Source organism: Loxodonta africana, chromosome X (genome assembly GCF_030014295.1).
Source record: "Loxodonta africana isolate mLoxAfr1 chromosome X, mLoxAfr1.hap2, whole genome shotgun sequence".
NCBI classification, from domain to species: Eukaryota; Metazoa; Chordata; class Mammalia; order Proboscidea; family Elephantidae; genus Loxodonta; species Loxodonta africana.
Genome location: NC_087369.1, coordinates 175,856,895 through 175,884,091, shown reverse-complemented (window position 1 = coordinate 175,884,091; position 27,197 = coordinate 175,856,895). Strand labels below are relative to the sequence as shown.

Genomic DNA, 27,197 nt, shown 5'->3' with positions numbered 1-27,197 from the left:
GGGAGCCAGGAGAGGGGCTCCGGAATCCAAGTGAGGTAAGTATTTGGGGCAGGAGAGAGTGTTGTGGACACCCTGCAGAAACAGGAATGGACTCCCACTGAACATTTCCTTTGGCCAGCCAGACTGATGATGCCACGCATACACCAAAATGCTATGAAAAGGCTAATTACTTACATAATAAGGCTTTCGGGGAAGAGCCGGGCAGGCCTCCCAAGCTGATCTGAGAGGGCAAGGAAAGGAGACTGGCTCGGCCTTTATCATGGTTAGAGGGCAGAGCTGGGGTGAGGGTTCCCGTGTGTGGTTTGAACTTCCCACTGGTGGCAAAGCAGGGAGTGCCTTATCAGTTTGCCCAGATGTTGGCAGAGGGGGAAGAGGGAGGGTGAGGCTTAGCAGCTATTAGCAGGCAGACATGCAAACACTGAAGCAGACTCTTTATTGCAAAGTGGTCAAGTGTGTTGAGTGCTGCTGGGAGGAGACAGCTAGGAGGCAGTGATGACCTTGAGAGTTGGAGGGGTTATCTCATGTGGCAGCGGACAGGAGCTGGACATGGGGGCCGAGGGCAGAGTGGGTGGGCAGCTGAGGAGGCCAGGGACACAATCGGCTTCAGAGATGCAGGGTGGAGAAGAGTGGGTGGGTACAGGGCATCAGGGACAGGGGGCAGGGAGGGAGACTGCTGGGTTTGCTGATGCTAAGAGGGAGAAGGCTCTAGCAGCTTCCCACACTGATGCCAAAGGTGCCGGTGGAGAAAGGAGATGCAGGGGAGAGGGCACGATGATGGAACAAGGTTCACAGGTAGGAAGAAGACTCCAAGGGCAAGTGGTGAGGCTGGATGCTGACAAGGTGGCAGACCGCTCTTCAACTGCTCTTTGGGTGCCGGCTGCTAGGAAGGAGACCTGGGGCAGCATGTGCTGTGCAAATCACCCCCTGCTCTTTGGAGACAGCTGTTCTGGTTGAATTGCATCCTCCCAAAAGATAGATAGGTTGAACTCCTAAAACTCCTGTACTTGTGAACATGACCTTGTTTGGAAAAAAGGTCTTTGCAGATATAATTAGTTAAGATGTAGTGGGACTGGAGTGGGGTGGGCCCTAAATCAGCTGACCAGTGTCCTTGTATGAAGACGCAGACACAGACAGACACATGCAGGGAAGGTGGCCATGTAAAGACAGAGGCAGAAATTGGAGTGATGCACCTGGAAGCTAAGGGATGGCAAGGATTGCTGGCAATCACCAGAAGTTCAAAAGTGCTATTTCTTGACCCAATCCCTCCCTCATTTATTAATAGTTCCATTGTGAGGCGAGTTGTGACTTAATTACTGGGAAGGGCCCAAGAAACAGTAGATGAGAATGCTCCGATAATCACTCTCTGAATCCGCCTGCTCACCCTACCTCGGGAGGAGGTCCAGTCCTGGCCCTCAAGGAGCCAAGGAGCATCGGGGGCTGGCTGGCCGGATGAAGCAGGGAAGGCCACATTTGGGACAGCGGTGACAGCTGGCAGGAAATTGAAGGCTCAGGGGATTCCCTGGCCTTGGGTTCTGACTGGAATGTCTGACCTCCCTGGGGCCCACGTGGGGATGTAGGCCCGGTGCATTTTTCTTCATTCATTCATTTGTTCAGGTAAGGGGGCTGTCGCCGGGAGCTTCCCGCCCCGGAAGGAGGCAAGGCCCTGTAGGGAAGCATGCAGGCCCTGGGGTCTCCGTTAGGACAGCGACTCCACACTCACATGGTCTCCTTGGGTCCGGGGTCCCTCATGGAGCCAGCCGTGGGAGGCGGCGGGAGAAAGGCGGCCCTCTAGGCAGGGCTCCTGCAGAGGGCGAGGAGTCGGGTCCTCCGCCACTAGGGGCCACCTTAGTCAGACCTCCGGGACTTGCGGCTGGGGTGCCGGGGCTGCCCTCGGTCCTTGACCTCGCGGCGCACTTGGGAGCTCCCCTGCCCCGCCCCGCGGGTTCCTGTTCCCAGGGGCAGGGAGAGCGGGTACCACGGGCGAGGCGAGCGGGTACCGGGAACGGGGCACTCGGCAGTCAAAGGCGGGGCTTTTGGCTCCTGGAGGAGGGGCTGGCGGATCCCGGGGGTGGAGCTTCTGGTTCCCGGGGGCGGGGCTCTCAGTTCCCGGAGGCGGGGCTCTTTGTTCCCGGGGGCGGGGCGGGCGGGTCCCAGAGGAGGAGCGGGCAGGTCCGGCGGGCGGGGGGTGAAGCTCCTGAGGCGAGGCAGGCAGATCCCCTGGGCGGGGCGTGTTTCGAGAGGCGGGGCTCCTGGCTCCCAGGGGCGGAGCTCCCGACTGCCGGGGGCGGGGCGGACGGGTTCTGGGGTGGAGCTCACGGTTCCCGGAGGCGGGGCTCTCGGCTTCGGAGGGCGCGGCGGGTAGGTCCTGGGGACGGGGCGGTCTGGCCCTGGGTCCAGGGCGAGCGGATCCCGCGGGCGGTGTGGGCTAACGAAGGCCTTGCGGGCCTGTAGGCCTTGGCGCCTGCGTCTGCGCCTGCGCCTGCGCCTGCGCGCTCGGGCGTGCCACCTTCCCGCGGCGCTCAGCTTGGGGGCGGGTGGGCCGGCGGGGGCGGGGTCGGGGGCGGGGCCTGCAGACAGGCCCGGCGGGGGCGGGGCCTTGGGGGCGGGGCCGTCGCGCGGACCTCCTGGGGCCGCGGAGCGGGCGTCTCCTGGCCGGCCCGCCCGCCGGGCCGCCCGCCAGGCCGCCCGCCAGGCCGCCCGCCCGCCCGCTGGGGCTGCTCTCCTTCCGGCGGGCCGCGTGGGGCCGCGCCTCATGGAGGCGGCTCGCTGGGAGAGCCGCGGAGAAGGGGCGGTGGCTCCGCGGCCCGAGGGGCGGCCAGCGCCTGAGACGAGGGTACACTTCCGAGTGACGAGGTTCATCATGGAGGCAGGTAACCGCGGCCCCGGCGGGCGGGCGGGCCGGACGCGGGCCCCGGGGCCTGGGCCTCCCTAGCCGGGACGGGGGCCGCGGAAGTGCGTGTTCGCTGGCGGGAGTGCACAGCCGGCGGCGCCCGGGCTGCAGTGACTGTCACCGCTTCCTGGAGGAGGCGCGCCCGAAGACCCGCCCTAGCCTGGTGAAGGGCCGGGTCGCGTCCCGTGTACCTGGCATGGAGCTGTTCGGCCCGTTTCTCTGGGGGCAAACTGGCCCCGGAGCCCCCAGCCCTCCAGACGGAAAGTGGCGGCCCGGTCGCCGCTGGGCTTTGGAGTCTGTAGCGCCTCCTGCCACACCTGACTCCGGGCATCCCTCCCGCTCTGGCATTTGGTCGCAGTGAGCCTTTTGGAGCACGTTGTTGGCGATGAGGCCTGGGACAAGCCTTGTTGTCGAGGTCTGGTCTCCTGGGGACCTGCGTCCTGAACCATGGCAGGGCGGCCACATGGTGTTGTGTGCCTTTGCTCCCAAGGGAAGGCAACACAGCCGTCTGATTCCTGTAGAAACGCCTGTGTCTCGTTCAAGTGGGGACAGTAGCTATGTCATACCTTTATTGCTTTGCGTGCACTCTTGGGGGGTGGGAGAGGTTGGTGACTCAGCTTCCAAGTCAAGGCCTAGAGGAGACTGTATAGGACCATTAATCTCTGACTCTTTTGTTTCCTTGGATTTCCAAGAAGAGTTGCAAAGTGGATTAAGGAGTGATGGTAGTATCCCCTCATCTGCTGTCATCCAACTGGGAAGCATCCTGGCCTTCAAGGGTTTGTGCTGTGAAAGGCGTGGACAGTTATGGGAATGCGCGATACAAGTAAAGCTTAAGTTTTGAAATGCTAAACGTTCTTCTAGTCATCACCTTCGAAGGAATTCTTTATGAAACATATTGCACTTGTCCTTGCCCTTTGGGAAAGGCCAAATATGTGCACACCCTACCCCTGGAATCTGTGAATGTGACCTTGTATAGTAAAAGGGACTTGCAAATGTGGGCAAGGATCTTGAGATGGAGAGAGTACCCTGGGCTATCCAGGTGGGCCTGATATAATCACAAGAGGCCAAAGTCAGAGGAGAAGGCCATGTGGTGATGGAAGCAGAGTTGGAAGATGCTACACCACTGCCTTTGAAGGTGGAGGAAGGGGCCACAAGCCAAGGAATGCAAGTGGCCTCTAGAAGCTGGAAACAGATTCTCTCCTGGAACCTCCAAAAAGAACCAGCCCTGCCAACACCTTGATTTTAGCCCACCGAGACTCATTTCAGACTTCTGGCTTCCAGGACTGTAAGAGAGTACATTTGTGTTGTACATCACCGAGTTTGTGGTCATTTGTTATAGCAGCCACAGGGAACTCATACACCTTCTCAGGTAGAGGATGCACTCCACCTTCTTCCGTCTGTCTCTTGACTATGATTCAATCTTCTCTTGTTAACTGTGGTCATTGTGAACTTGTTTAGTTTCTGCAGTAATTTCCTCAGGAGCTGACAAGGGGTATGTGGGCTTTAACCATTGTATTTATTTCCTAGAGCTGCCATAACAAAGTATCACAAAATGGATGGTTTAAAACCACAGAAACTCATTGTCTCCCAGTTCTGGAGGCTGAGTTCCAAATCAATGTCAGCTGGGCTATGCTCTCTCCACAGGCTCTAGGGGAAAGGTCCTTCCTTGTCTCTCCCGGTTTCCGGTAGCCCCAGGTGTTCCTTGGCTTGTGGCACCCTAACTCTGTGGCCATATGGCTGCCTTCCCTCTGTCTCTTCTCCGCTTTTATAGGACACCACTCAGATGGGATTACCCCCAGTGCCAGCCATAGCACTTAACCACTACACATGGGATTAGACCCTCCCTACTCCAGTATGACCTCATGTTAATTTAGCTGATAACATCTTCAAAGACCCAGTTTTCAAACCAGGTCACATTCACTGGTACAGGGCTTAGAACTTCGGCGTATGTTTTGGGGGCTGCAGTTCAGTCCCTAGCACCCTAACTAAAACGCCTCTGGCCTGTGCTGCTTTTCAAACCCTGTTTATTGGTGGTGCATTGGTCCTCTTCCCTGGAGCCAGCCGCAGCCATGGCCATGCTTTTCTCTTGTTAGCCACCCTGCTTGCTTCTCTCACTGTTTCAAATCCGCAGATGAGGAAGCCAGTACTGAGTACAACCTGTAACATCTGGACTTGTGGCATCTGACTTGATGGCTCAGAGGCCTTTTTCCCTTCTGTCGTCTGGGCAGGCTTCTGGTTCTCTGTCCTGCTCGGTCAGGTGTTGAAGCATGCCCCGCCCACTTCCTTCCTGCAGGTGTCAAGCTAGGGCTGCAGTCCATCCCTATTGCCACAGCGTGTACCATTTACCACAAGTTTTTTGGCGAGACAGACCTGGACGCCTACGACCCCTACCTGATTGCCATGTCTGCCATTTACTTGGCTGGCAAGGTGGAGGAGCAGCACTTGCGCACACGGGACATCATCAACGTGTCCAACAGGTAAGTGCTGCGTGGGCTGGGCCTTTGTTCACGGCCACTGAGTGGCCAGCCCAGGTGGGCAGAAAAGGGCCAGCTGAGCTCCAAAGGCCTGGTAGTCCAAACAACACAACAGCGGGCCTTGCAGCGGAGTCAAAAGCCCCACCAGCAGAGGTGGGATTGAGCTGAGTGTCAGGAGACCAGGGGCTGTGGGTGGGCAGCTTGGCCCTTTGTAGAAAGCCTGGAAGGCTGGGCAGAGGGCAGAGGTGGGTAGGAGGGTACCCATGGCTCCACAGGGGGCCTTGAGCAGAGGTAGCACGGGGAGGGGAGTGTTGGAGCAGGCTCGTCGGCCACGTTGGACAGGATGGATGGAAATGGGTGGCTGGAGATGGAAAAGCACGTGGGTCACTTGTCTCATTGAGATGGTGTGAGAGCCAGAGTCCGAATGTTGCCAGGGAGCAGCCCTCATCCTGATGTGGACAGCCCAGCAGGAGCTCAGAGTCACGTTTCCTGCTGGGGAGAGCCGCAAGGTGGCCCAGGGTGGAGGAAGCCAGAACTAACGACTGGAAAGTTAGGAACTTGCCATGAGGGCCTGCCTTTCCAGGAACACTAATCACAGGAGCGAAAACTCTCACGCTCCTGCTCCTTTAGTACTCAGCAGGGAGCAAAGAAGTACTTCCCACCTCAGCAGGACAGGTCTTCATGTGCGGGGAAGAACTAAGAGGAAAGCAGGCCCAAGTCCACCGTAATTGCTCTGTGCACAGCAGGCAGTCAGCAGGAGGGGAAATTGTGCCGATTCCCAATTAGATGTGTGCCCGGGTGGGCGGAGGTGGGGACTTGGGGAAATGAGTGAGCACCGCAGCACAGTGAGTCAGCAGTCACGGATTCTGATTGCTTGCCTCTGCGTCTTCTTCCCATACGTCTTGGCGAGCTTGCGTATGTGGGAGTGTGGTAAGAAAGACCTGGGAAATTGAAAACCGAAAAACCTGCGCTCTTCTGAATGTGTCATTGCCGTGGCATGTGTAAATCCAGTTCCTGGGGCCCAGAGCAAGAGCCCTGGGTGTGGCTATTCCAGGTCATCAAGACTGTCCTCAGCACAAAACCCCAAAACCAAACCCAGTGCCATCGAGTTGATTCTGACTCATAGCAACCCTATAGGACAGAGTAGAACTGCTCCATAGAGTTTCCAAGGAGCACCTGGTGGATTCGAACTGCCAGCCTTTCGGTTAGCAACTGTAGCTTTTAAGCACTACACCACCAGGGTTTCCTCCTCAGCACAGGCCACAGGCCAGCTATAATGGGGAGTGTAACTGACTCAGCATCCGTGGCTTCAGCCTACCTGGGGCGATGGCAATGTGCGAATCCTTGCATTTGCCATCTCACTGGATGATACAGGGACGGTCCATCAGGGCTGGAAAGAAGCCTGCCTCTTCACACTGTTGGTTATGCTTTTCATCCTGCATGTTAAACATGCAGATGAAGACTGACTGACAAAAAGATGAGCAAAATATAATCCCACGTTCTCCTGTAGCAGAAGCACAGCCTCATTTTGAACTTGGCTGCGTAACTTCTGGGGCTCGCCACGTGCGATCTGTTCCATTGCTCGGGCGCCTTTCTCAAGTTGTGGTAACTGGCCGCTTCTTTGTGCAGGTATTTGAACCCGAGCAGTGAGCCCTTGGAGCTGGATGCCCGCTTCTGGGAGCTCCGAGACAGCATTGTTCAGTGCGAGCTGCTCATGCTCCGAGTTTTGCGTTTCCAGGTTTCCTTCCAGCATCCACACAAGGTACGTGTTTCAAGACGAGTGAACTGAGGCCTGTGTTCTGTGTCCGGAAAGTGAGGCTTGTCTGACTTGTGCCCCCACTCAGTGATCTTGTGACTGGCTCGACCGCCTGTTGCGCTGGGTTCTTGACTTTTTCCCAGGCAGTTCTCCTCCACTTGCCTGTGGTTGTGAGCTGGAATCTGTGTAACCCTTAGAAGCCATTGCAGGTCCCCTGCTGTTCCCTCAAATGACTCTGGGGTATGATGTAGCTGGAACTGCAGGGTCAGTTTTGGGATCTGCTGATCACCCTGTCACTGTGAGTGGCTCTTGGGCCTTGGTGCTCATATCCAGCTCAGCGGTATTTGGAAATACATGAGAATAGTCAGGTACCTTGAGTCATGGAGTATACTTTTCACTTTTAAAGATACATAAGCCCCATCAGAAGTACCATCTAGAACGGCAGCAAAAGGGAAAAGCCAAACTCTTGAGTACATTTGGATGATACTTTGGAGGCCTCAGACCCACTCGAAAGCAGCTGGGAAGGATGGCTTGGGGAGAGAGAGGCGGGGAGGTGCGATTTGGCACTCTGGTCTAGGATTTTTAAACTGTCTTTCCTAGGTTGGCTTAATGCTGGCTAAATGCCTGGGTGGGGGGAGAGGAGCTGCTCTGGCATCTGTGGGAGGGAGTTGTCAAGACAACAAGCCATAAGAACACAGAGTCCGTGGGCCTTTGAGGATGAGTACTCAGATTGGCACCGATGGCTTCGTGCTGCTTTAAGCATTGCGAGCCCTTCTCCTTCCTTTAGTTGGGACAGGAGTCTAAGGATTGGGTGTAAAGTGACGTATTGGATTCTTTCCTACGTGGCATGCCAGAGTCATAGCATCTGAGTGTCCCAGGGCTGCTGTGACAAGGTGCCACAAACTGGGTGGCTTGTAAGAACGGAAAATTATTGTCTCACCGTCTGGAGGCTGAGTCCAAAATGGGGTGTCAGCCATGTTGGTTCCTTCTGAGGTTCTCAGGGAGAATCTGTCCCAGGCCTCTCTCCCAGCTCCTGGTGATGGCCAGAGATCCTTGGCGTCCCTTGGTTTGTGGCTGCATCACTCCAGTCTCTGCCTCAGTGGTCACATGGCTGTCCTTCCTCCCGTGTGTGTGTGTGTGTGTCCTTGTCTCTTCCATAAGGACATCAGTCATATAGGATGAGGACCCACCCTACTCCAGTATACCAAACCAAATACTGCCATCAAGTCGATTCCCACTCACAGCAACCCTAGAGGACAGAGGAGAACTGCCCCACAGGGTTTCCAAGGCTGGGATCTTTCCAGAAGCAGACTGCCACATCTTTCTCCCGTAGAGCAGCTGGGGGGTTCAAACCACCCACCTTTCAGTTAGCAGCCAAGTGCTTAGACCACCGCACCATCGGGGCCTCTTTAGTCTGGCCTCATGTTAACTGATAACATCTGCAAAGACCCTGTTTCCTCACAAGGTCATGTTCATAAATAACGGGGGTTAGGACTTCAACCTGTCTGTTTGGGGAGACACAATTCAACCCACACACACACGTACATGCATGTTCCAGCCTTTCAGGGGAGCACAGCAGTTTCTTTTGCCTCTGCCTGCGATTTGGGTAAAGCAGGAGCTGATGTTCAGGTCTGGGGTGTCACGAAGATTTTATGCCTGAGTCTGGCGCTCTGTCAGGTTCTTCAGCACTGACTGGAAAAGTGCAGCCATCAGACTCTAGTCCCCTCGAAAGCAGGTGCCCTGTTGCCATGTGGCACGTGGCATTGGGCTGGGTACGCGAGGCACAGCTCCTACTCTTCCCTCTAGACCTTTTATCTTAGTTGGACAGACATAATGGTGAAAAAGTGAACAAATGATTTTTGATGGTGACCGGAACAGGGTGATGCCATAGAGAGGGGTTGTGGTGGGATGGCCAATAAGGATCTTCTGGGTGGTCTCTTTGGTGCTGGGCCTGAAGGATGCTAGTGAGTGGTCTTGTGGGGGCTGGGGGTGGGACAGAGAGGTTTTCGAGCTCTGGGGGAGTGTGTCTGGCAGGAAGGGTAGGGTGGTGGGCCCATGGTGGGTAGGGGGAGATGCAGCAGGGCGTGGAGGCCTGCATAAGCATTGGGGGGTGACATGATCGGATTTGTGTTTTATAAAGATCACTGCAGCGACTTGGGAGAGAGTGGCGGGTGGGTGGGCAGGTGGGCGGCGGCAGGGCCAGAGTGAGGCGTGAGGAGGCAGTCAGTGGGGATGGTGGCCGGGGTCCCGAGGAAGACTGGCTAACTCAGGTGTCTTTTCAGTACCTGCTCCACTACCTGATCTCGCTCAAGAACTGGATGAACCGATACAGCTGGCAGCGCACACCCATCTCTGTGACTGCCTGGGCCCTGCTGCGGGACAGCTACCACGGGGCGCTGTGCCTCCGCTTCCAGGCGCAGCACATAGCCGTGGCGGTGCTCCACCTGGCCCTGCAGCTGTACGGCGTCGAGGTGCCTGCTGAGGCCGAGGCTGAGAAGCCGTGGTGGCAGGTGAGGCAGCCGCTCCGTGCGTGGCTCGGCTGCAGTGTGTACTCGCTTCCTTTTCCCAGGGACCTCCAGGAGCAGCCTTCTCTGGACGTTCATGTTCCTTTTCACTCATTATCCATGATGACATGGGATGCTTGGGAATACCGGAGCTGCTCTCGTGGTCTAACGCATTGTGGATTCTTGCGCCGGATCGTTCTCTGCCTATCCTGTGTCTTCAGTGGGAGCTTGAGCTAGTTCAGATGTTAATAAACCTCAGCCCAGGGGCTCTTTCCCAGACCTCCCTGACTCCTCCCTGGCCTCCTGCAGGTCTTGGCTCACACGGCCCCAGCTCAGTGCCGCCTCCCCTGCCCACCCTGTTGAAAGCGGAAGCTATTCCTTGTCTGATGCCTACACAGGAAAGAAACAACAGTCCTCTTGTCTGTCCAGCTGCGCCTGGGACCGCCTCTCCCCTGAGGCGGTGTTCCAGCCAGTAGACTGACCCGTGCCTTGCTTCCGCGCCGGCGTTTTCTGAAACGAGGGGAAGCTGGATTTCCAGGCACCTCTGCTTTGTCCTACGAGCGGATGTACCATCCCTGCGTGGGAAGGAGACCTTCCTGAGCGTGAAATGCAGTGGTGCCGTCAGGCCTCCTGGCTCCTGCTGCCAGCCTGCGGCTCCTCTGAGAGCTTGGCTCTGTCTCCTTACGCAGACTGTTGCCGTTCTTCTGCCAGGTGCCCCAGGGCTGTCGCCTGCCCTGGGCTACTTTTTTAACGGTCATTTCTCAGCTTGGGGTTTCCAGGACCACACAGGTAGTGAGTGGATCCTGCAGAGCAAACCCTATTTCTGAAGTATTTGTTTTTCACCCAGAGCCCCAGGCAAGACAGCCCAGGCTCCTGAGCCAGCACTCAGAAGTTTCTAGATCACTATCTCACAGAGGTTGTAGCCTTTCAAGGTCCTGACTTTCTTTGGGAGAAGGAAGAGGATAGTCTCAGGTCCAGTTACCTCCTTGACTTGGCCCAAGGCCTTGACTCGTGTCCTTTGTCGGTGCCTTGATTCCCCAGACAGCAACCCCCACCCCAGAGCAGTCACAGCATCTGACCAATAGCTCATTTGTATTGGTTTTTACTTTCCTTGTTGTCAGGGGTCCCTAAGACCACGGTCAGGCTTGATGATTCACTAGAAGGACACTCACAGGACCCAGAAAAGCTATTATACACACGGTTACAGTTTTTTACAGTGAAAGGATACAGATTAAAACCAGCAGAGGGAAGAGGTGCATAGGACAGAGTCCAGGCGTGTGCTTCCAATGGTCTTCTCCCCGTGGGATTGTACAGACAGTGTTTGCTTTTCCCAGCAACGATGTGTGACAGCACACATGAATATTACCAAGCAGGGAAGCTCAGCCAGGCCTTGCTGTCCAGGGTTTTATTGGGGGTCGGTCACGTAAGCATGGAGCACCCACATCGCTGACCTTAGTTACTCAGACTCCAGTCCCCCACAGGTCAAGCTGTTACCATGTGGCCTAAGGCTGCCACCATCAATCTCGCTGTTAGCACAGACTGTCTGGGGGTGGTCCAAGTTCCCCACTGTGAATCCCACTGTTGGCATAGACTATCCGGCGTGGCCTAAGGCTACAGGTATACAAAGGCACTCTTACCAGGCTGGATATTCCAAGGGCTTAGAGGTCACCCTCCCAGGACTGGGCTCTGGGCCCAGCTCTGTCACCAACTTGCTGTTTGGCCTTGGACAAGTCCCCTCTCCTGTCTGGGTTGGATGATTACTAGTGGTCTTCCATCCAGAATGTTCTCTGCTTTAAGTCTTTGGCCTCCAGTGGGCTGGAACTGCACTGGCTTTGCAAGAGAACTACCGTTGCGCTCATGGCGCAGCCCTTGTGCCCTCCCTGTTGCTGATGAAATGCAGTTCTTGGTTTAGTGGTCTGTGACCTGGTTTGACATGGAGTGAGTCTAATGGGAACCTGTTTTCCTTCTCCTTTCTAGGTGTTTAGTGACGACCTTACCAAGCCAACCATTGACAATATTGTATCTGATCTCATTCAGATTTATACCATGGACACAGAGATCCCCTAATGCACTGGTCCAGGCCTGTCCAAAGAGAAGCAGGATGCTTGGCTGCAGACTGGACTCACCAGGCTAGTTGTGGACGGCTCCGCCACATTGCCACGCAGGCCCATCCCCAGAGGACTGGTTGGGACCGATGGCTTTGTGCTGCCGGAGATGGCTGCTGATAGCACTTTGACCTGTGGCCTTGATTGCCCCTCCCAGGCACGCGCCAGATGAAGGGAGTGCCCCTTTGATGGCCGGCTGGAGACCATCCTATGGGCAGATCTGAGGTGACCCATGTGCTCTTTGTCCTTTGCGAGGATGCAGACTGCATTCGAGGTGTGGCTTCACTGAGAGGAAAATCAAAGTAGCCTGTTTGACTATTCCCCCTGGGATTTTTTAAAGCCAGATTTATGGAAAGGGTAACTGTACAACATAGAGGGAATTCTATTTTGTATAATAAAAGGTGATAACAAACCCACACGGGCAGCCTGTCTTTGCTCTGTCTGTAGCTCACGCCGCCTTTGAGGGCATCACAGGCACCGATGATGCTTTCCGGGTCAACAGATGTTTTTAGGCAGCCCCTCTGGCTTCTCCAGGCCTTGCTGGTTGAGTGTCTGCCCCGTGTCGTGAGCGTCCTCACTCCTCTCTGTCTCACTGTGCCAGATGGCATCATGGGGACATTGTGGGTGAGCCTCCTTAATTTCCTGGAAAGAGCGCAGCCATTGGTGGCAAGTCCAGGCTTAGGGGATGTCATTTTGGTTCAAAAAAGCCAGGCCTGACCAAAATGTAATTCAAAGGTATTAGGCTTATTTTGTCACGGTCAGGTGGCAAGTCCAGATGAGGAGCCCAGAGAAACGTAGAGCCCCTTCGGTCTCTCTTATCTGGAAAAGACCACTCTTGGATGTGGAAAATAAAACACACACCCAAGAGCGGTCCTTTCAGAGAAGGGAGTCCCCCCACTGAGCCTATGGCATAAGGTTCAGGATGCCATTATCACGGAAGAGTGGGCTCTGGTCAGCTGCCCTCGCCCACCAGCCCCACGGTCACGGGAGCTGGCACTGCCCCATCAAGCTGGAAGCCGCCGGGTGGCTTCATGACTAGGAGAGATCAGGCTGGAGGGTGGCTTCTCTGGGTGGTGGGTATGATACAGAAACTCGGGGACAGATGAAAGGCTGACTTGGTTAGTACAGCTTTGAATGAGAGGAGGCTGCTGCACAGGGCACCCGTTAAAAAAACCCCATTGTCATCGAGTTGATTCCAACTCATAGAGACCCTATAGGACAGAGGAGAACTACCCCATAGGGTTTCCAAGGAGTGCCTGGTGGATTCGAACTGCCAGCCTTTTGGTTAGCAGTCATAGCTCTTAACCACTATACCACCTGGGACAGCATGCTGGAATTGTTAGGAGGTGGCTGAAGTATGGCCGGCCGGGCAGGGCTAGCTAGGTGTCCCCAGCTCCCTGGGGGATTGGCTAATTTGAGTAACTCCATGGGATCCAGAGTATGGGGGCTGTCCCTGGTTGTCGGATACCTGGCCCCAGGACAGTTAGGGTGGTGCATAGTGGCCTGGGAGTGGGAGAGCCCAGTAAGGGAGGTGGAGTGGTTAGAGTGTGAACTTAAACAGCTGCTCAAGAAGAGGAACTAATGGGCCTCCAGCCAGGACCTCAACACAGGGACATGACAGCATTTCCAAAAGAACTCTGTTACATGGGCCTCACCTGCATCCCCGGTGGGGGTGCAGGGAGGAGTCACGAGCAGATGATGAGCGAGGTACAGGGGTTCCCTTGAGTTTACAAACTGGCTATGTTATTTGTCCTTTTCGGGTTGGAAGAACAGGGTGAGAATTTGAGGAAAAGTCGCAGCCCTCTTGCTGGGCAGCCTGGCCTGGGCTCGGGATGGGATAACTGTTCTGTGGGTGTGACTGTAAGGTTCTACCTAATGTGGCCTCCTCGTTCAGCTCTTGCTGTTGTAAGTTTTTTGAGGCCATTCATTCAGCAGTACGTATTGAGTACTGACTATGTGCCCAGGGCCATTCTAAGCTAGGAGTAGGACAAAAACCCCTTGCCTCCTGAAGCTTCTTTGCATTTGGGGAGGGAGATAAGAAAGGAACTGAGGAAGGTCTATGGTGTGTGAGTGAACAGGTGGCCAGGTGCGGGGGACTTAGTGTTTGGTTATGATTCATTTATTTGTTCATCCAACTAATAGTTACTGAGCACCTGCTTGCTATTGGCCCTGGCTGAAGGGATTTCAGTCTCTCTTCAGAATCAAATTACTGAGCATAAGATCCATCTCTTACTGACTGAGGAAGTGGACTGGGTGCTCCTTAAGATCCTTCCCAACCCTTGCTGTCTGTTTGACTCTATGAACGTCACTGAGCAACTTCGGGGAGGAAATAGAGAACATCCTTGAGGCCCCAAGCCCAGGGCATGCATGTGAGAGGGTATGATGGCTGGAAGCGGGGACAGAGCTTCCACTAGCATGGCCCTCGCCTCTGGAACTTTCCTGTTGGGTGTGTGCCCTGAGCTTGGGGCCTGGTGGAAGTTCTCTATTTCTTCCATTCTGCCATTAAGTCTGAGATACACCACTGACTCAGGGGCCGCTTTGTGTGGGAACAGCAAGGGGGGTAAAGTCCTGGCCCAGGCCCCAGCATCCAGGCCATTCTGCACACAGCTGACATCATACTTGGATGCCCCTAGGCCCTCGGCTGCCACAGGAGCTGACTGGGCCTCCTTGGCAGACTGCTCCACTCCAAGGATGCTGCGCCCTGCCCGATGGCTTCCTCTGCCCCTAACATTTCAGTGAGCTGGTCTCCCTCAGTCTTTAGACTTGGATTACAGGCTGGGCCCCACAGCCCCTGGTTCCCCCTTTCTACTGTGACTGTTTCCACAACTGTCCGCCCAGTGGGACCGAGGACCGCGTAATGACAGGAACGGCGGCCCCAGCAGCTGACGGGGCTAGATCAGGGCTGGGGCATGGAGGGTGGAGGACAAGGGCCCCCCAGGGTCTCTGCCCTTTCAGCTGTCCCTTTTTCCACAAAACGCTGCACCTCTGTGGGGTCTTTGCTCCCAGCACAGGGAGACCTCTGGCTCTGCGCTTAGCCTGTGTGGCCTGTCCTGCCATTTGGTGTGACCACCCACTGCCCTTGGCCTCCTCTGATTGTGGACTTGAAAAGAACGAAGAAGCCCCATGTCTGATCTCCCCCAACCAGGCTGCCAGCTCCTTTCTGAGCAAAAGCCTCAGTTTCCTCACGGTTTTCTCAGTTCTCATAAAGCGGGATCCTTGGCTCTGGACAAGGAGGGCTGGCAGACAGAGGGGCCTTAGACTCCTCGGGAGATCTCCACCAGTGACCCCTATTCCAGTCTGTTCCCCCCAGGGCATGTCAGAAAGAAGGGAGTAGTTTGAATAAAGCCCCCCAGGACATTTTGAGGAGTACCCTCACCTCCAGCTGAGAACCACTGTGCCAAACCTGAGAGTGCAGCCCCAGAAAACCACTAGACAGCTCCTCGGAATTTTGCGTCTGCACTTCCTTTCCTGTTGATTGAATACTGGGCAAGTTCCTTTGGCTCTGCGGGACTCAGTCTCCCAGTTCCTGAATTGAGCAGGTTGGCCAAAACACCTCAGGCTGTGACTGTGATTTTAAAAGAACTCTGGCTGTCACAGAGTCTTTGCAGTGCTCCTTATCTCAGCAGGTTGTCACCCGTGGCCATCGCTGGGGCATCTGGGCGTTTTCCTTATGTGGGTGGGGACTAGAAGCCCAGTCTTTTGAACAGAGATAAAGAAAAGGTGTTGGGATATTTGTGACCTGCTTTCTAAGGACTATTTACCACAAAACACAACATTAGGCCCCTGTCTCTCAGGACCTGTGGATAGTGTGGACAAGCCTTGTTCTCATACAGGCTTTTCTATGCATTGCTCTTGTGGTTGCACTCTGTCCCCCAAAAAGATACATTGAAGTCCTAACCCAGGTCCCTGTGAATGTGACGTTGTGTGGAAATAGGCTCTTTGAAGATGTTATCAGCTAGGCCATACTGGAATAGCCTGGGTTCTAATCCTATATAACTGTATCCTTATAAAAGAGGAGGAGAGACACAGAGACAGAGACACACCAAGAAACGCCTGGAGAGACAAGGCAGGCTCCTCCTCTCGAGCCTTTGGAGGGAGCATGGCCCTGCTGACGCCCTGCATTCTTACTCCCAGCCTCCAGACCTGTGAGAGCATCAATTCCTGTTGCTACAAGCCACCCACTTTGTGGTCCTTCGTTGGGGCAGCCCGAGGAAACGAATCCAGAGGGACTTGGCCTGCCTCTTCCTTCCCGGCTTTCTTTCCCCTTACTCCTGGGATTCCGGTAGGTGGTGAAGATGGCGATTCTGTTGGGGGGGCGTACCCTGCAGAAGGTGCCAGCTACCACAACTCACTCAGCCTTAGCTTCAAGATTGCGACTTGTCTGCCTCTGCGGGCTGCTTCTTGTCTTTGGGCCTTCTTGAGACTCCTAGACTCTGGTCGTTGGAAGGGCGATGTGTGGAGCAGAGAAACAATGGGGTTTCTTCAATGGCTTTAGGCTCAAGAGGAAGTTTGTGTGGGTGCCAGGGGTGGCACCTGGCTTGGTGTGGTGGACACTTGCTACATCCCTTCCCGCCCATGATAGTAGGGGACTCCTGCGGTTAGAGGAGCTGTTGCCTGGAGTGCCCAGTGACACTGGGGCCAGATCGGCCTCTGAGCCCCGCAACCCCCGCCACGCCTAGTGGCTACCAACCACCCCTGCAGTGTACGACAGTGCTATGACAGCTAGTGATGTGGGGCAAAGAAAGAACACACGCTACCCAGACAGGAGTGTAGGAGCCTTTCATTTTTTTTTTTTTAAATACACGGAAATTGTGGTCTATTCTTTCAATTAGGAAACTCAACTACAGACCTTAAATTGCTACGCATCTGTGGTCTTTCTCATTAAGATATTTTTTTGTTCGTCTTTATAACAGGCAGATAAAAAATGTAAAACATATTTAATGACTGAACATGGTTGACCAAGCCATTCCGTATAATATAGTGCTTTGTAAAGAGGGCCTTCCAGGTCCCTCGGCCTGAGACTGTACAAAACCCAGAGTTGGAGACCGAAGTCCCAGAGCCTCCTGGCCCCTCTTGTCACCCACACTCCAGTGGAAGGCAGCCTTAAACCAGGCAACTTTATACAGCAGCAGCAGCGAGGGCAGCGTAGATGCATACTGGCCGTCCGCTCTCCCGGGGTGTCTACGATAGCGGACGCAGAGAACCGGGGAGGGCAGCAGTCCACGGCTTGCCTTCTTCACGTGAAGTTCACGTGTCAAATTGTATTTCTATTTTAATAACACAAAGCCCCTCAGCAGGCTGAGTTGCCTTTTTTGGGAACAATTTACAAATGGGTAACATTTTCAACGTGCCCTTTAGAAAAAAAGGGATGGCTTTAAATGATCTGTAGCTGGCATTTTAAGTGGGCTTTTCTGTTTTCAACAGGAATTCTTCTGCCTGAGCTCTGACTATCCTGCTTAGAAGTGACACAGGATTAATGGTAGCAACAGGGAGCGAGCGAGTTTCGGTGTGGCTTGGCTCAGGGGACTCAGCTCATTGAGACAGGTGGGGTGGGACGAGCCCTGTTCCATATGGTTAGGGACAGCACAACTTTCTAAGGGCCAATCTGCACCTGCAGTTCCGTGTGACCCTGCCCCTCAGCTCGTCTCCCAAGCCTAGAGACTAGCCACCAGCCTGCAAAAGTGAAACCCACCAGTTCACAAGGTAAAGGAACCTCATGGGCAAAGTGCCGCCACTTCACTGGCATCCTGTGGGTGGCTGGACTTGGCCTGACTTGAGCAGCGGCACTGCCACTGGCCCTCCAGGGCAGCAGACACAAACCCATGCCTTTGCGGAGCCTGTGTCCTCTGCGCATGCTCTCTGGATGAGAAGTCGATGGCTGGGAGAGCACTTTGGCGGGTGGCGTTTGAGGACACATTCCCAGTCACTTTGCGGGTGCCTAGCACCCCATGGCAGACCCTGGAGATTGGCCAGGGAGAATTTCTTGGCATTCACTAAAGTAAAAGGAGTCCAGTGGGAGGTGACAAGGAGGCTGGGGCTGAAAGGTAGCCGGTCCCGACCTCATTCACCCAGGCGGCTCCTTTTGTTTGTGAATTTGCTCTCCAGTCAGTGTGGCTTCTTTTTTGACTCTTGGCACTGTTCCCTCTGGACCTGGCACTGGGAGAGGATGTTTATGAGCGCTATCGAGGGTGAGCTTGCCGCCCCTGGTTGTGCCTGGCTGCTGCCCCTGACACAGCCTCACTGGCCCTCTGGATTCTAGATCCTTCCATCTGTGTCAGGAGCAGGTGGGTGGGGGGCAGGCACAGGACCTGACCTGGCTCTTGAAATTGGGGGGTGTGGACCTGCAAAGGCCAGCAGCCACAATGAGGGATCTGGAATTGGAGGCATGACTTTGCAAACCAAGCTTCCACACCCACCCGTGAGAGGGTACACTCGGAGCACGGCTCTGGCTTTTATCTTCTTAATAAAAAACTCTATTGAAATGTGCTTTTCTCTATCGGCAGGGGTCTCAAAGTGCAAAGGTTCCTTTCCTAACCACTCCCTGACCTCCTTCGTTGATGCCCCTCCTCCCACCACATCCCTCTCAGGAATCCCAAAGAGGACAACCTCCAGAACTGTGCTGGGAGGGAGAGGTGGTAATGGGTCAGGGGGAGAGGTGGCAATGGGCCAGGGGGAGAGGACGAAGGGCTGGGGGTTACAAGGGGCAGATGGGATTTGGTGCCAAAAGATATACTTGCAGTCCAGTTTCCTGAAAAAAAAAAAAAAAAAAAAAAGAACACCTGCTACAATAAAACCCAAACCAAACCCACTGCCGCAGAGTCGATTCTGACTCATAGAGACCCTAGAGGACAGAGTAGAACTGCCCCATCTGGTTTCCAAGGCTGCAATCTTTACAGAAGCAGACTGCCACTTCTTTCTCCTGAAGAGTGGCTGGGTTCGAACTGCTGACCTTTTGGTTTGCAGCCGAGTGCTGTAACCACTGCACCACCAGGACCCCCTGCTAAAATAAATAATGAAATTTCAAAATGAAAATGCCCGATAAAAGGAATGGACATAGCATGCCAATAAATAGTTCCTTAGTCTTTAAATAAGCATCTTGTCATATATATATATATATATATATATATATATATATATTTCCACACACGCACGCACACGCACGCACGCATACTGTTGATGTGGACGGTTTATCCCGGGGTACTTGCTTTGTGGTGCAGGTACGTTTGCACAGACTCCCTTGGGTGGGCCATCTGCTGGGCTGACAGGGCAGGAAAGGAAGCGGTGTGGGGACCGGGACAGCCTTCCCAGCCAGAGTGCTCGCCTCTTTTGTGGACGAACACGTTGATTCAGTTGCTCCCACAAACCCCAGCCAGCGCCCGGCCCCAGTGCACATCCCCGATGGCAAATGGATGGTGGAACGGAACTGTAGTGTTTGTTTAAAAATAAAAGCATCGCATCGCTAGAAAAACAGGTGGGGAACAGAGATCTTCACCCTCTCAGTTCCTCCCTCTTCTTCCTGGGGTCCTGGATAAAGACGCCGGTGGCGGGCTGCACCCTTAGTGAATGGATGTGGCTTCTTGCAAATGACGTGCAAGAAAAGTCTTCCGCCGTCTGGGGTGTTTTACATCTGTGAGTGTGGGTGAGTCTGAGAGTGTGTATGTGTGTCTGTGCACGCGCATGTGTGCAGCAAAAGAGAGGAGTTCCGTTAGAGCGACGTCTCCACGCTGTGGAGGGGGCTTCCGGGCCTGGAAGAGGTAGCTGACTTGCTGGCGGTCGTGGCCAGGTAGACGCCGCTGTCTATGGCGTTGTTGTTCTTGTTGGGGGACTGGGGTGGGGGGGCGCGCAGGCGCTCCTCGTTCTCATCTACATCCGTGTCATCGATGAGCGGGATGTTGTGGGTGTAGTCATTGATCAGGAACTCGGGCGTAGTCATGAAGTTATGGACGGAGGCCTTAGAGTCTGGCTTCTCCAGGCCCTCGTAGAGCGAGCTACGGAAGGCTTTCACCACCCGGATCTGGGACACGAGGAAGGAAGGGCAGGAGGTCCCAAGGGGGCGGGGAGAGGAGGAAGGAAAGGAAGGACAGAATTAGTGGGGGGCAGCTGCCCAAGTGGTCCACATCGATGGCATGGTGATCACACTCTAAGTGCGCATCCACTGGAGTGGCGGATGGAATGGGGTGGCTTTGCCTGCAGGCCTGGCTTGGGGGGAGGGCGTCCTGGTTTGGGATTTGCCCTCCTGTCAACTGGCTCTCATGAAGGGGCTTTCTCTGTGCTGGCCTGGGCAGCTGGACTCTCACTGCTCCCTCCCCTCTCCCGGCCCTGGATGGAGGGCAGGCAGCTGGCCCCTGGGGTCTCTTCCAAATCGGAAATCCAATTTAGTGTAAAAGACAGGTGATTTGTAAGAGGGAGACTGCTAGAGGGTGGACAAGCTCCTAGTAGATGGGGCTCTTTGCCATTCTTTCTTGGACGGCCTCCCTGGCTCTTCCTGGGACCTTGCCCCCGTGCCCCAGGCCTCATCATCAGCCTTCCTGCTGCTCAATCTGGTGGCCACTCTGTGCTTTTGTCTTAGTCCCCCTAAAGGGCACTCAACACAGTGGACCACCAGGGGACTCTACCTTGGGGGGTCAGAAGCATCTGAGACCAAACGTGGCCCCACTTTGGATTTGCAGCCACCAAGCCTGTTCCTGCTGAGACAAGGTATTCCTCACTCTCCTACAGCCCCTCTATCCCTGGCCCATCGTGCCGTCCCTTCCCCGCACCAGCCCTGCCCTCAGAGACGGTGTCCAGGAAGCACCCCCCACGCAGGGCCTGCACACCCACCCCTCCGCGGGGCACCCTCTCCCTCCCAGGCACGCAGGCATGTCAGCCTCAGCAAGTCCAGGTCCTGACTGTGTCTCCCTAACCCCGTCTGCTGACACATGCACTCAAGTCCCATCCTTTACAAGCCCCGGAGCTGCTGCCTCTCACTGCTCCCTCCTCGGCCCCCAGCCCGGGCATCCTCCTGCTTCGGAAGTCCAGGGGCAGACCTCAGCCACAGTGCCGGCTGGCGCCAAGTTTTGACCTCTAGGCCGGTCAGCTGTCCTGCCCTCCAGGATGCAGAGCAGTGGATTTCTGTGGCCTGAGGCTCCTGTCGATAAATTCGATCAGAGGGCACGATACGAGCTCTGAGGTCATTTCCATGTCCAAGGATTTGGTGGTCTTGGTTTAGACCAGGTGTCCGCAAACTATGGCCCAAGGGCTAAATCCTGCCTGGCCTGTATTTGTTAATAAAATTTTATTGACACACAGCCACGCCTATTCACTTAAGTGTTGTCCATGGCTGCTTCCACGGCAGGGCTGAGCGGTCTCGATAGAGACCGTGTGACCCGCAAAGCTGAGAATATTTGCTACCTCGTCCTTTACAGAAAAAGCTGACCAGCCCGTAGTTTAGACAATGAATTACCCTGTTGACAAATGAGTCCGCTAACCTGCCAGCATCTGGGCCCTCTGCCAACTCAGGGTGGCCAAGCACAGCTGTCCTAAATCAGTGTAAGCAAGGCAAACCTCACGATTTTTGAGTGCAAAAAGTGACCAGAGCACTGCCATAAAATCAGAATTTCCTAGCTCCATATCCTATGTGCTTCATAAAGCCACATCGCAGACGGTCAAATACTCTCACTAAAGCCTCTATCCTGCCAAATTGGCTTCTAAAATGGGGGTAACACAGAAATTGAGAAGTTGATCTTGTTTTATACTTTTAATGAAAAGAGACAGAGTCCACTTTCTGCAGCCGACTCAGCTGTGGCCTCATAAATTGAGCCTCTTATGGGCACAGGGCGGTGTGGAAGCCGCCCAGCCATCTGCTGAGGAAGCACAGGAAGGAGAAAGACTGTCTGGTACTTCCAGGGCTCTGGGGACTTTTGCTGGAACCGTGTGCCAGCACTGCACCTTGTGATCTTGGCCACGCCCCATCCCCTCACTGAGCTGGTCACCTCCTTTGGTACCAGGTCACATGACTAGGCCAGGCCTCTGCTCAGGCCTAAGCTTAAGTCTCCTCACACCTCTGGCCAGCTCCACAGCCTGGCACATATTAGTCTCCCCACAAACTCTTGTCAACCACACGAATGAACGGTCAAACCACAAGAGGGGCAAAAGGGCCACCCACCACACAGTCTGCTCTTTGGGGTTCTAACCCGTGGGTCAGGCCCCAAGTCCAGCCCAGCTGGTGCTTACTTGGCTGTCTTCCAAGTTCTAGCTGCCCTGCCTTCAAATCTTGGGCTGTTACAAAATGGCATCCTAATGGTCTTACCAGTGCTACAGGGTGCAGCTTATGCCTGGGACACTGGTTCATGCCGTCGAGTCAATTCTGACTCATAGGAACCCTATGTACAACAGAACAAAGCACTGCCTGGTCCTGTGCCATCTTCACAATTGTTGTTGTTCTTGAGCCCATTGTTGCAGCTAATGTGTCAATACACCTCATTGAGGGTCTTCCTCTTTTTTGCTGACCAAGCATGATGTCCTTGGTTTGCCAAGCATGATGACCTTCTCCAGGGACTGGTCCCTCCTGAGAACATGTCCAAAGTACTCGAAATGAAGTCACGCCATCCTCGCTTCTAAGGACCATTCTGGCTGCACTCCTTCCAAGACGGATTTGTTCGTTCTTTTGGCAGTCTATGGTATATATTCAGGATTCTTTGCCAACACCACAATTCAAAGGCACCAATTCTTCTTTTTTCTTCCTTATTCATTGTCCAGCTTTTGCATGCATATGTTGTTGTTGTTAGGTGCCGTCGAGTCAGTTCCAACTCGTAGCGACCCTGTGCACAACAGAACGAAACACTGCCCGGTCCTGCGCCATCCTTACAATCGTTGCTATGCTTGAGTCCATTGTTGCAGCCACTGTGTCAATCCACCTCGTTGAGGGTCTTCCTCTTTCCTGCTGACCTTGTACTCTGCCAAGCGTGATGTCCTTCTCCAGGGACTGATCCCTCCTGACAACATGTCCAAAGTATGTAAGATGCAGTCTCGCCATCCTTGCTTCTAAGGAGCATTCTGGTTGTACTTCTTCTAAGACAGATTTGTTCGTTCTTTTGGAAGTCCATGGTTCATTCAATATTCTTCGCCAACAGCACAATTCAAAGGCATCAATTCTTCTTCAGTCTTCCTTGTTCATTGTCCAGCTTTCCCATGTATATGAGGCAATTGAAAATACCATGGCTTGGGTCAGGCGCACCTTAGTCTTCAAGGTGACATCTTTGCTCTTCAACACTTTAAAGAGGTCCTTTGCAGCAGATTTACCCAATGCAATGTGTCTTTTGATTTCTTGACTGCTGCTTCCATGGCTGTTGATTGTGGATCCAAGTAAAATGAAATCCTTAACAACCTCAAACTTTTCTCCATTTATTATGATGTTGCTCATTGGTCCAGTTGTGAGGATTTTTGTTTTCTTATAAAAAAAAAAAAAAGGTGCAGTCCATACTGAAGGCTGTGGTCTTTGATCTTCATCAGTAAGTGCTTCAAGTCCTCTTCACTTTCAGCAAGCAGGGTTGTGTCATCTGCGTAACACAGGTTGTTAATGAGTCTTCCTCCAATCCTGATGCCACCTTCTTCTTCATATAGTCCAGCTTCTCAGATTATTTGTTCAGTATACAGATTGAATAGGTACGGTCAAAGGATACAACCCTGACGCACACCTTTCCTGACTTTAAACCATGCAGTATCCTCTTTTTCTGTTCAAAGGACTGCCTCTTAGTCTACATACAGGTTCCTCAGGAGCACAGTTAAGTGTTCTTATTTGTGTTACCATAATTTGTTATGATCCACACAGGCGAATGCCTTTGCAAAATCAATAAAACACAGGTAAACATCTTTCTGGTATTCTCTGCCTTCAGCCAAGATGCACCTGATATCAGTAATGATATCCCCTCATTCCACGTCCTCTTCTGAATCTGGCTTGAACTTCTGGCAGTTCCCTGTTGATGTACTTGCTGCAGCTGCTTTTAAATGATCTTCAGCAAAATTTTACCTGCGTGTGATATTAATGATATTGTTCAATAATTTCCGCATTCCGTTGGATCGATCACCTTTCTTTGGAATGGACACAAACATGGATCTCTTCCAGTCAGTTGGCCAGGCAGTTGTTTTCCAAATTTCTTGGCATAGATGAGTGAGCGCTTCCAGCGTTGCATCTGTTTGTTGAAACATCTCAATTGATATTCTGTCAATTCCTGGAGCCTCGTTTTCGCTGATGACTTCAGTGCAGCTTGGACTCTGTATGTTCCTTCTATCTTCTTTTGATGCTTCTTGAGTCGCTCAATATTTCGCCCATAGAATCCTACAATATCGCAACTTGACGTCTGGATTTTTTCTTCACTTCTTTCAGACTGAGAAATGCCGAGGGAGTTCCTCTCTTTTAACTCCAGGTCTTTGCACATGTTATTATAATCCTTTACTTTGTCTTCTGGAGCCACCTTTCTGTTCAGCTCTTTTACTTTATCATTTCTTCCATTTGCTTTAGATACTCGATGTTCAAGAGCAAGTTTCAGAGTCTCCTCTGACATCCATTTTGTTCTTCTCTTTCTTTCTTGTACTTTTAATGACCTCTTGCTTTCATCATGGATGATGTCCTTGATGTCCTTCCACAACTCGTCTGGTCTGCGGTCACTAGTGTTCAATGCGTCAAATCTATTCTTGAGATGGTCTCTAAATTCAGGTGGGATATGCTCAAGGTCATATTTTGGCTCTCGTGGACTTGTTCTGATTTTCTTCAGTTTCAGCTTGAACTTGCATATGAGCAATTGATGGTCTGTCCCATGGTTGGCCCCTGGCCTTGTTCTGACTGATGATATTGAGCTTTTCCATCGTCTCCTTCCACAGATGTTGTCAATTTGATTTCTGTGTGTTCCATCTGGCGAGGTCCATGAGTTTAGTTGCCGTTTATGTTGGTGAAAGAAGGTATTTGCAATGAAGATGTCGCTGGTCTTGCAAAATTCTATTATTTGATCTCTGGCATTGTTTTTACCACCAAGGCCGTATTTTCCAACTACTGCTCCTTCTTCTTTGTTCCCAACTTTTGCCTTCCAATTACCGGTGATTATCATGGAAACCCACAAGCCTTTCAGAGAGACCCATCCGTGAGAAGTCCATTTTTCTGTGTGCTAATTTACGGAATAAAAGGAATGGAATGCTGAGTCCTAGGGTGATGGCCAAGGTATCTGGAGAAGGCTCAGGCAGGGCTTGGGGGGAGGAGGACTCTTCAGTAGCTTCCATTTCCCTCTAAGTGAGACCAAAAAGTCCCCATGGGGAGCCACCACATGTCCCGCCTCTGGTCTCCGTGACGCACCCTCTGTCTCCTCCTTGCTGTCCAGCATGCTGGGCTCTCCCGAACGGGCAGCTTCCACTCCTCCACCCACTGACAGACATGGCCATGAGATTCTCTCCTCTCGTGGGTCTATGCTGTCTGTTGCCCTCTTGGTCACGTGTTTTCCTGTGGCTGTAGCCCTGCTTCTCTGCCCTGTGCACAGATGTGTCTGTACTCTTTATCTCCACACCCCGTCCTCCTATTTTTTTGAAGCCGCCCCATCTGGCCTTTGCCCACCCCCTATCGGGAAGCTCTGCTCCAGGGCCCTAGGTCCTCCTCATTGCCAAGTCCACTGTTCCCTGCTCTGTCCTCCCTGGATGGCTCCTCAGCCACCTCCACCTAGCCAGTGCTCACTGCCCCTATCCTCATTACCCTGACACCTGTCTCTCCATCCTCTCTTTCCTCACTGTGGCTCCTGCTCAGCTCCTGTGATGGAGCTTTCCCCTCCCCATCTCCTGATGCCCAAGGGCCTCAGGCTCAGTCTTTGGGCCTCTGTTCTTCTCCCTCTATCTTCATGCATTTCCTGGGTGCTTGCACCCACCCGTGGCCTTCAATACCATCTGTCTACAAACAAGTCCCCCATTTCCACCATCAGGCCCAGGCAACCACCTGCCTCTCTAACCCCCCACCTGGGTGTCTCATGGGGTCTCACCCTTAACATCCCTCCACCCCCCGCAAAGCCCGCCGAGCTAGTTGCCTTCCACTGACATCCTGAACCCGCCCCACAGTCTGACCCCGCAAGGCAGCCCGAGAGATCCTTTTGCAGGGGGCCCACCTTGGCCTCTTATCTCCCTCTCCTGTCCCCCAAGGCACGCCAGGGATGCTCCTGCCTCAGTGCCTTTGTGCTGCCTGTTCCTTCTGTTCCCCAGGGTGCCTCATGCCCCTCCTCTCAGCACAGCACCCATCTCCCACACACCCTTGCACCCTCTCCAGCTTCATTCTCTCCCCTTCTAACGTTCCCCCCCTCCCACGCACCCTTCTCTTGTTGGTGTCCTTCCACCAGGCCATGAGCCCCATCTGACTGATGTCCCGATGCCCAGCACAGCGCCTGCCTGTACCCAGCAGGGGCTCAGTGGGCAGCGCCACACCTATGGGTTACAAGGCCCAACTTGACGTCACCCTTGCCGGCATCCCTATACCGTCTTCCTATAACCCCTGAGGCCATTCCACCTGCTCCTTGCCCTGCCTTGACTGTTCTTTCCCCAGACAGCCTCGTGGCTGGCTTTTCCTCTTCAGTTCAAAACGTGGCTCAGAGAAGCTTGTCCCGACCACCTTTATCCAAAAGAGCTGCTCCCATCTCTGCCCCTCTGCTTGACCTTCTTCAGAGCCTCAAGACTGCCTGCACTTAGCTCACACCTCAGCCCTTGCCTGCCCCTCCCCCACATGGATGAAGAGTTATGAATCATGAGCTTCATGATTGTGGACAGATCCAGATGGGGATAGGGCAGTGGCACTGCAGAGCGGTAAGGACCCACCCCAGCCACACTAAACCAGAGCAGAGGGGTGCCGCAGTTGGCCTCGGCCTGTGACTATGCTATTGATGGATGGTTGTAGCTCCAGCAAAGGGGTGGGCCCAGCTGACAGCCAGAGTGCCCCGTTTGGGTCTTATGGAGCCATCTCCCTGCTTGGGCCTTCAATCGCTCAAGTTCGCAATGCAGGTGGTGGTGGTGGTGGTGGCGGTAGCAGTGGAGAAGAAGGGACGTGGAAGCAGGGACACAAGCAAAGGACACAGGGAGCACCCACCCCAGTCAAAATAAAGGGAAAGGGAAGAAGAAAAAAGGAAAATGCTTCTGAACAATGATGACAATAGCAACAATAGAACTGCCTGCTACCTTCTCGTGTAGCCCTCCTGCTTCCTGAGGCAGAGGTGACTGCTAACTGCCTAGTGCGGCCATCATCTGTATAACAAGCAGGCCTGCCAGAGGAGAGGGGGTCGTCCACTCTCTCTACCTCTCTGCTCACGTCTCAACCCCCACCACTCAGCTTGGAATGCTTCCTTTTTGGCCTTTCCACTGCTTCCTCCATGCTCCTACACGCTTGACTGATGTCCAGACTCCACCAACTACTGAGTCCAGAACTTTTCTCAGGAGGCAGGGTCCCTGGCAGCCCTCTGTCCTCTGAGAGCT

General features: G+C 53.8%; 3 protein-coding genes across 4 annotated transcripts in view; 1 reads left to right on the top strand and 2 right to left on the bottom strand.

Annotated features, from left to right (window-relative positions):
* Positions 1-1,845: 1,845 nt before the first annotated feature.
* On the bottom strand, positions 1,846-2,754 carry LOC135228959 (basic proline-rich protein-like). Its single transcript, XM_064278503.1, has one exon. The coding sequence runs from the start codon at positions 2,752-2,754 to the stop codon at positions 1,846-1,848; it is 909 nt and encodes a 302-aa protein (XP_064134573.1).
* CCNQ (cyclin Q) lies at positions 2,669-12,171 on the top strand. 2 transcript variants are annotated; one of them, XM_064277746.1, is made up of 5 exons: positions 2,669-2,870; positions 5,184-5,367; positions 6,994-7,126; positions 9,403-9,630; positions 11,662-12,171. In XM_064277746.1, exons 1-5 carry the CDS (start codon positions 2,753-2,755, stop codon positions 11,689-11,691), a joined length of 693 nt encoding a protein of 230 aa, XP_064133816.1. In that variant the 5' UTR covers positions 2,669-2,752; the 3' UTR covers positions 11,692-12,171. The 2 variants fall into 2 exon arrangements, with proteins under 2 accessions (XP_064133816.1, XP_064133815.1); XM_064277745.1 differs by having other exon boundaries at positions 2,674-2,870; positions 11,602-12,171.
* A 6,342-nt stretch (positions 12,172-18,513) lies between these two features.
* Positions 18,514-27,197, bottom strand: part of ATP2B3 (ATPase plasma membrane Ca2+ transporting 3) — a 78,275-nt gene continuing 69,591 nt past the window's right edge. Inside the window, exon 22 of the mRNA XM_064277743.1 lies at positions 18,514-19,743. Within this exon, the coding sequence (XP_064133813.1) occupies positions 19,435-19,743 (309 nt within the window). The 3' untranslated portion in view covers positions 18,514-19,434. The remainder of the gene's footprint in view (positions 19,744-27,197) is intronic.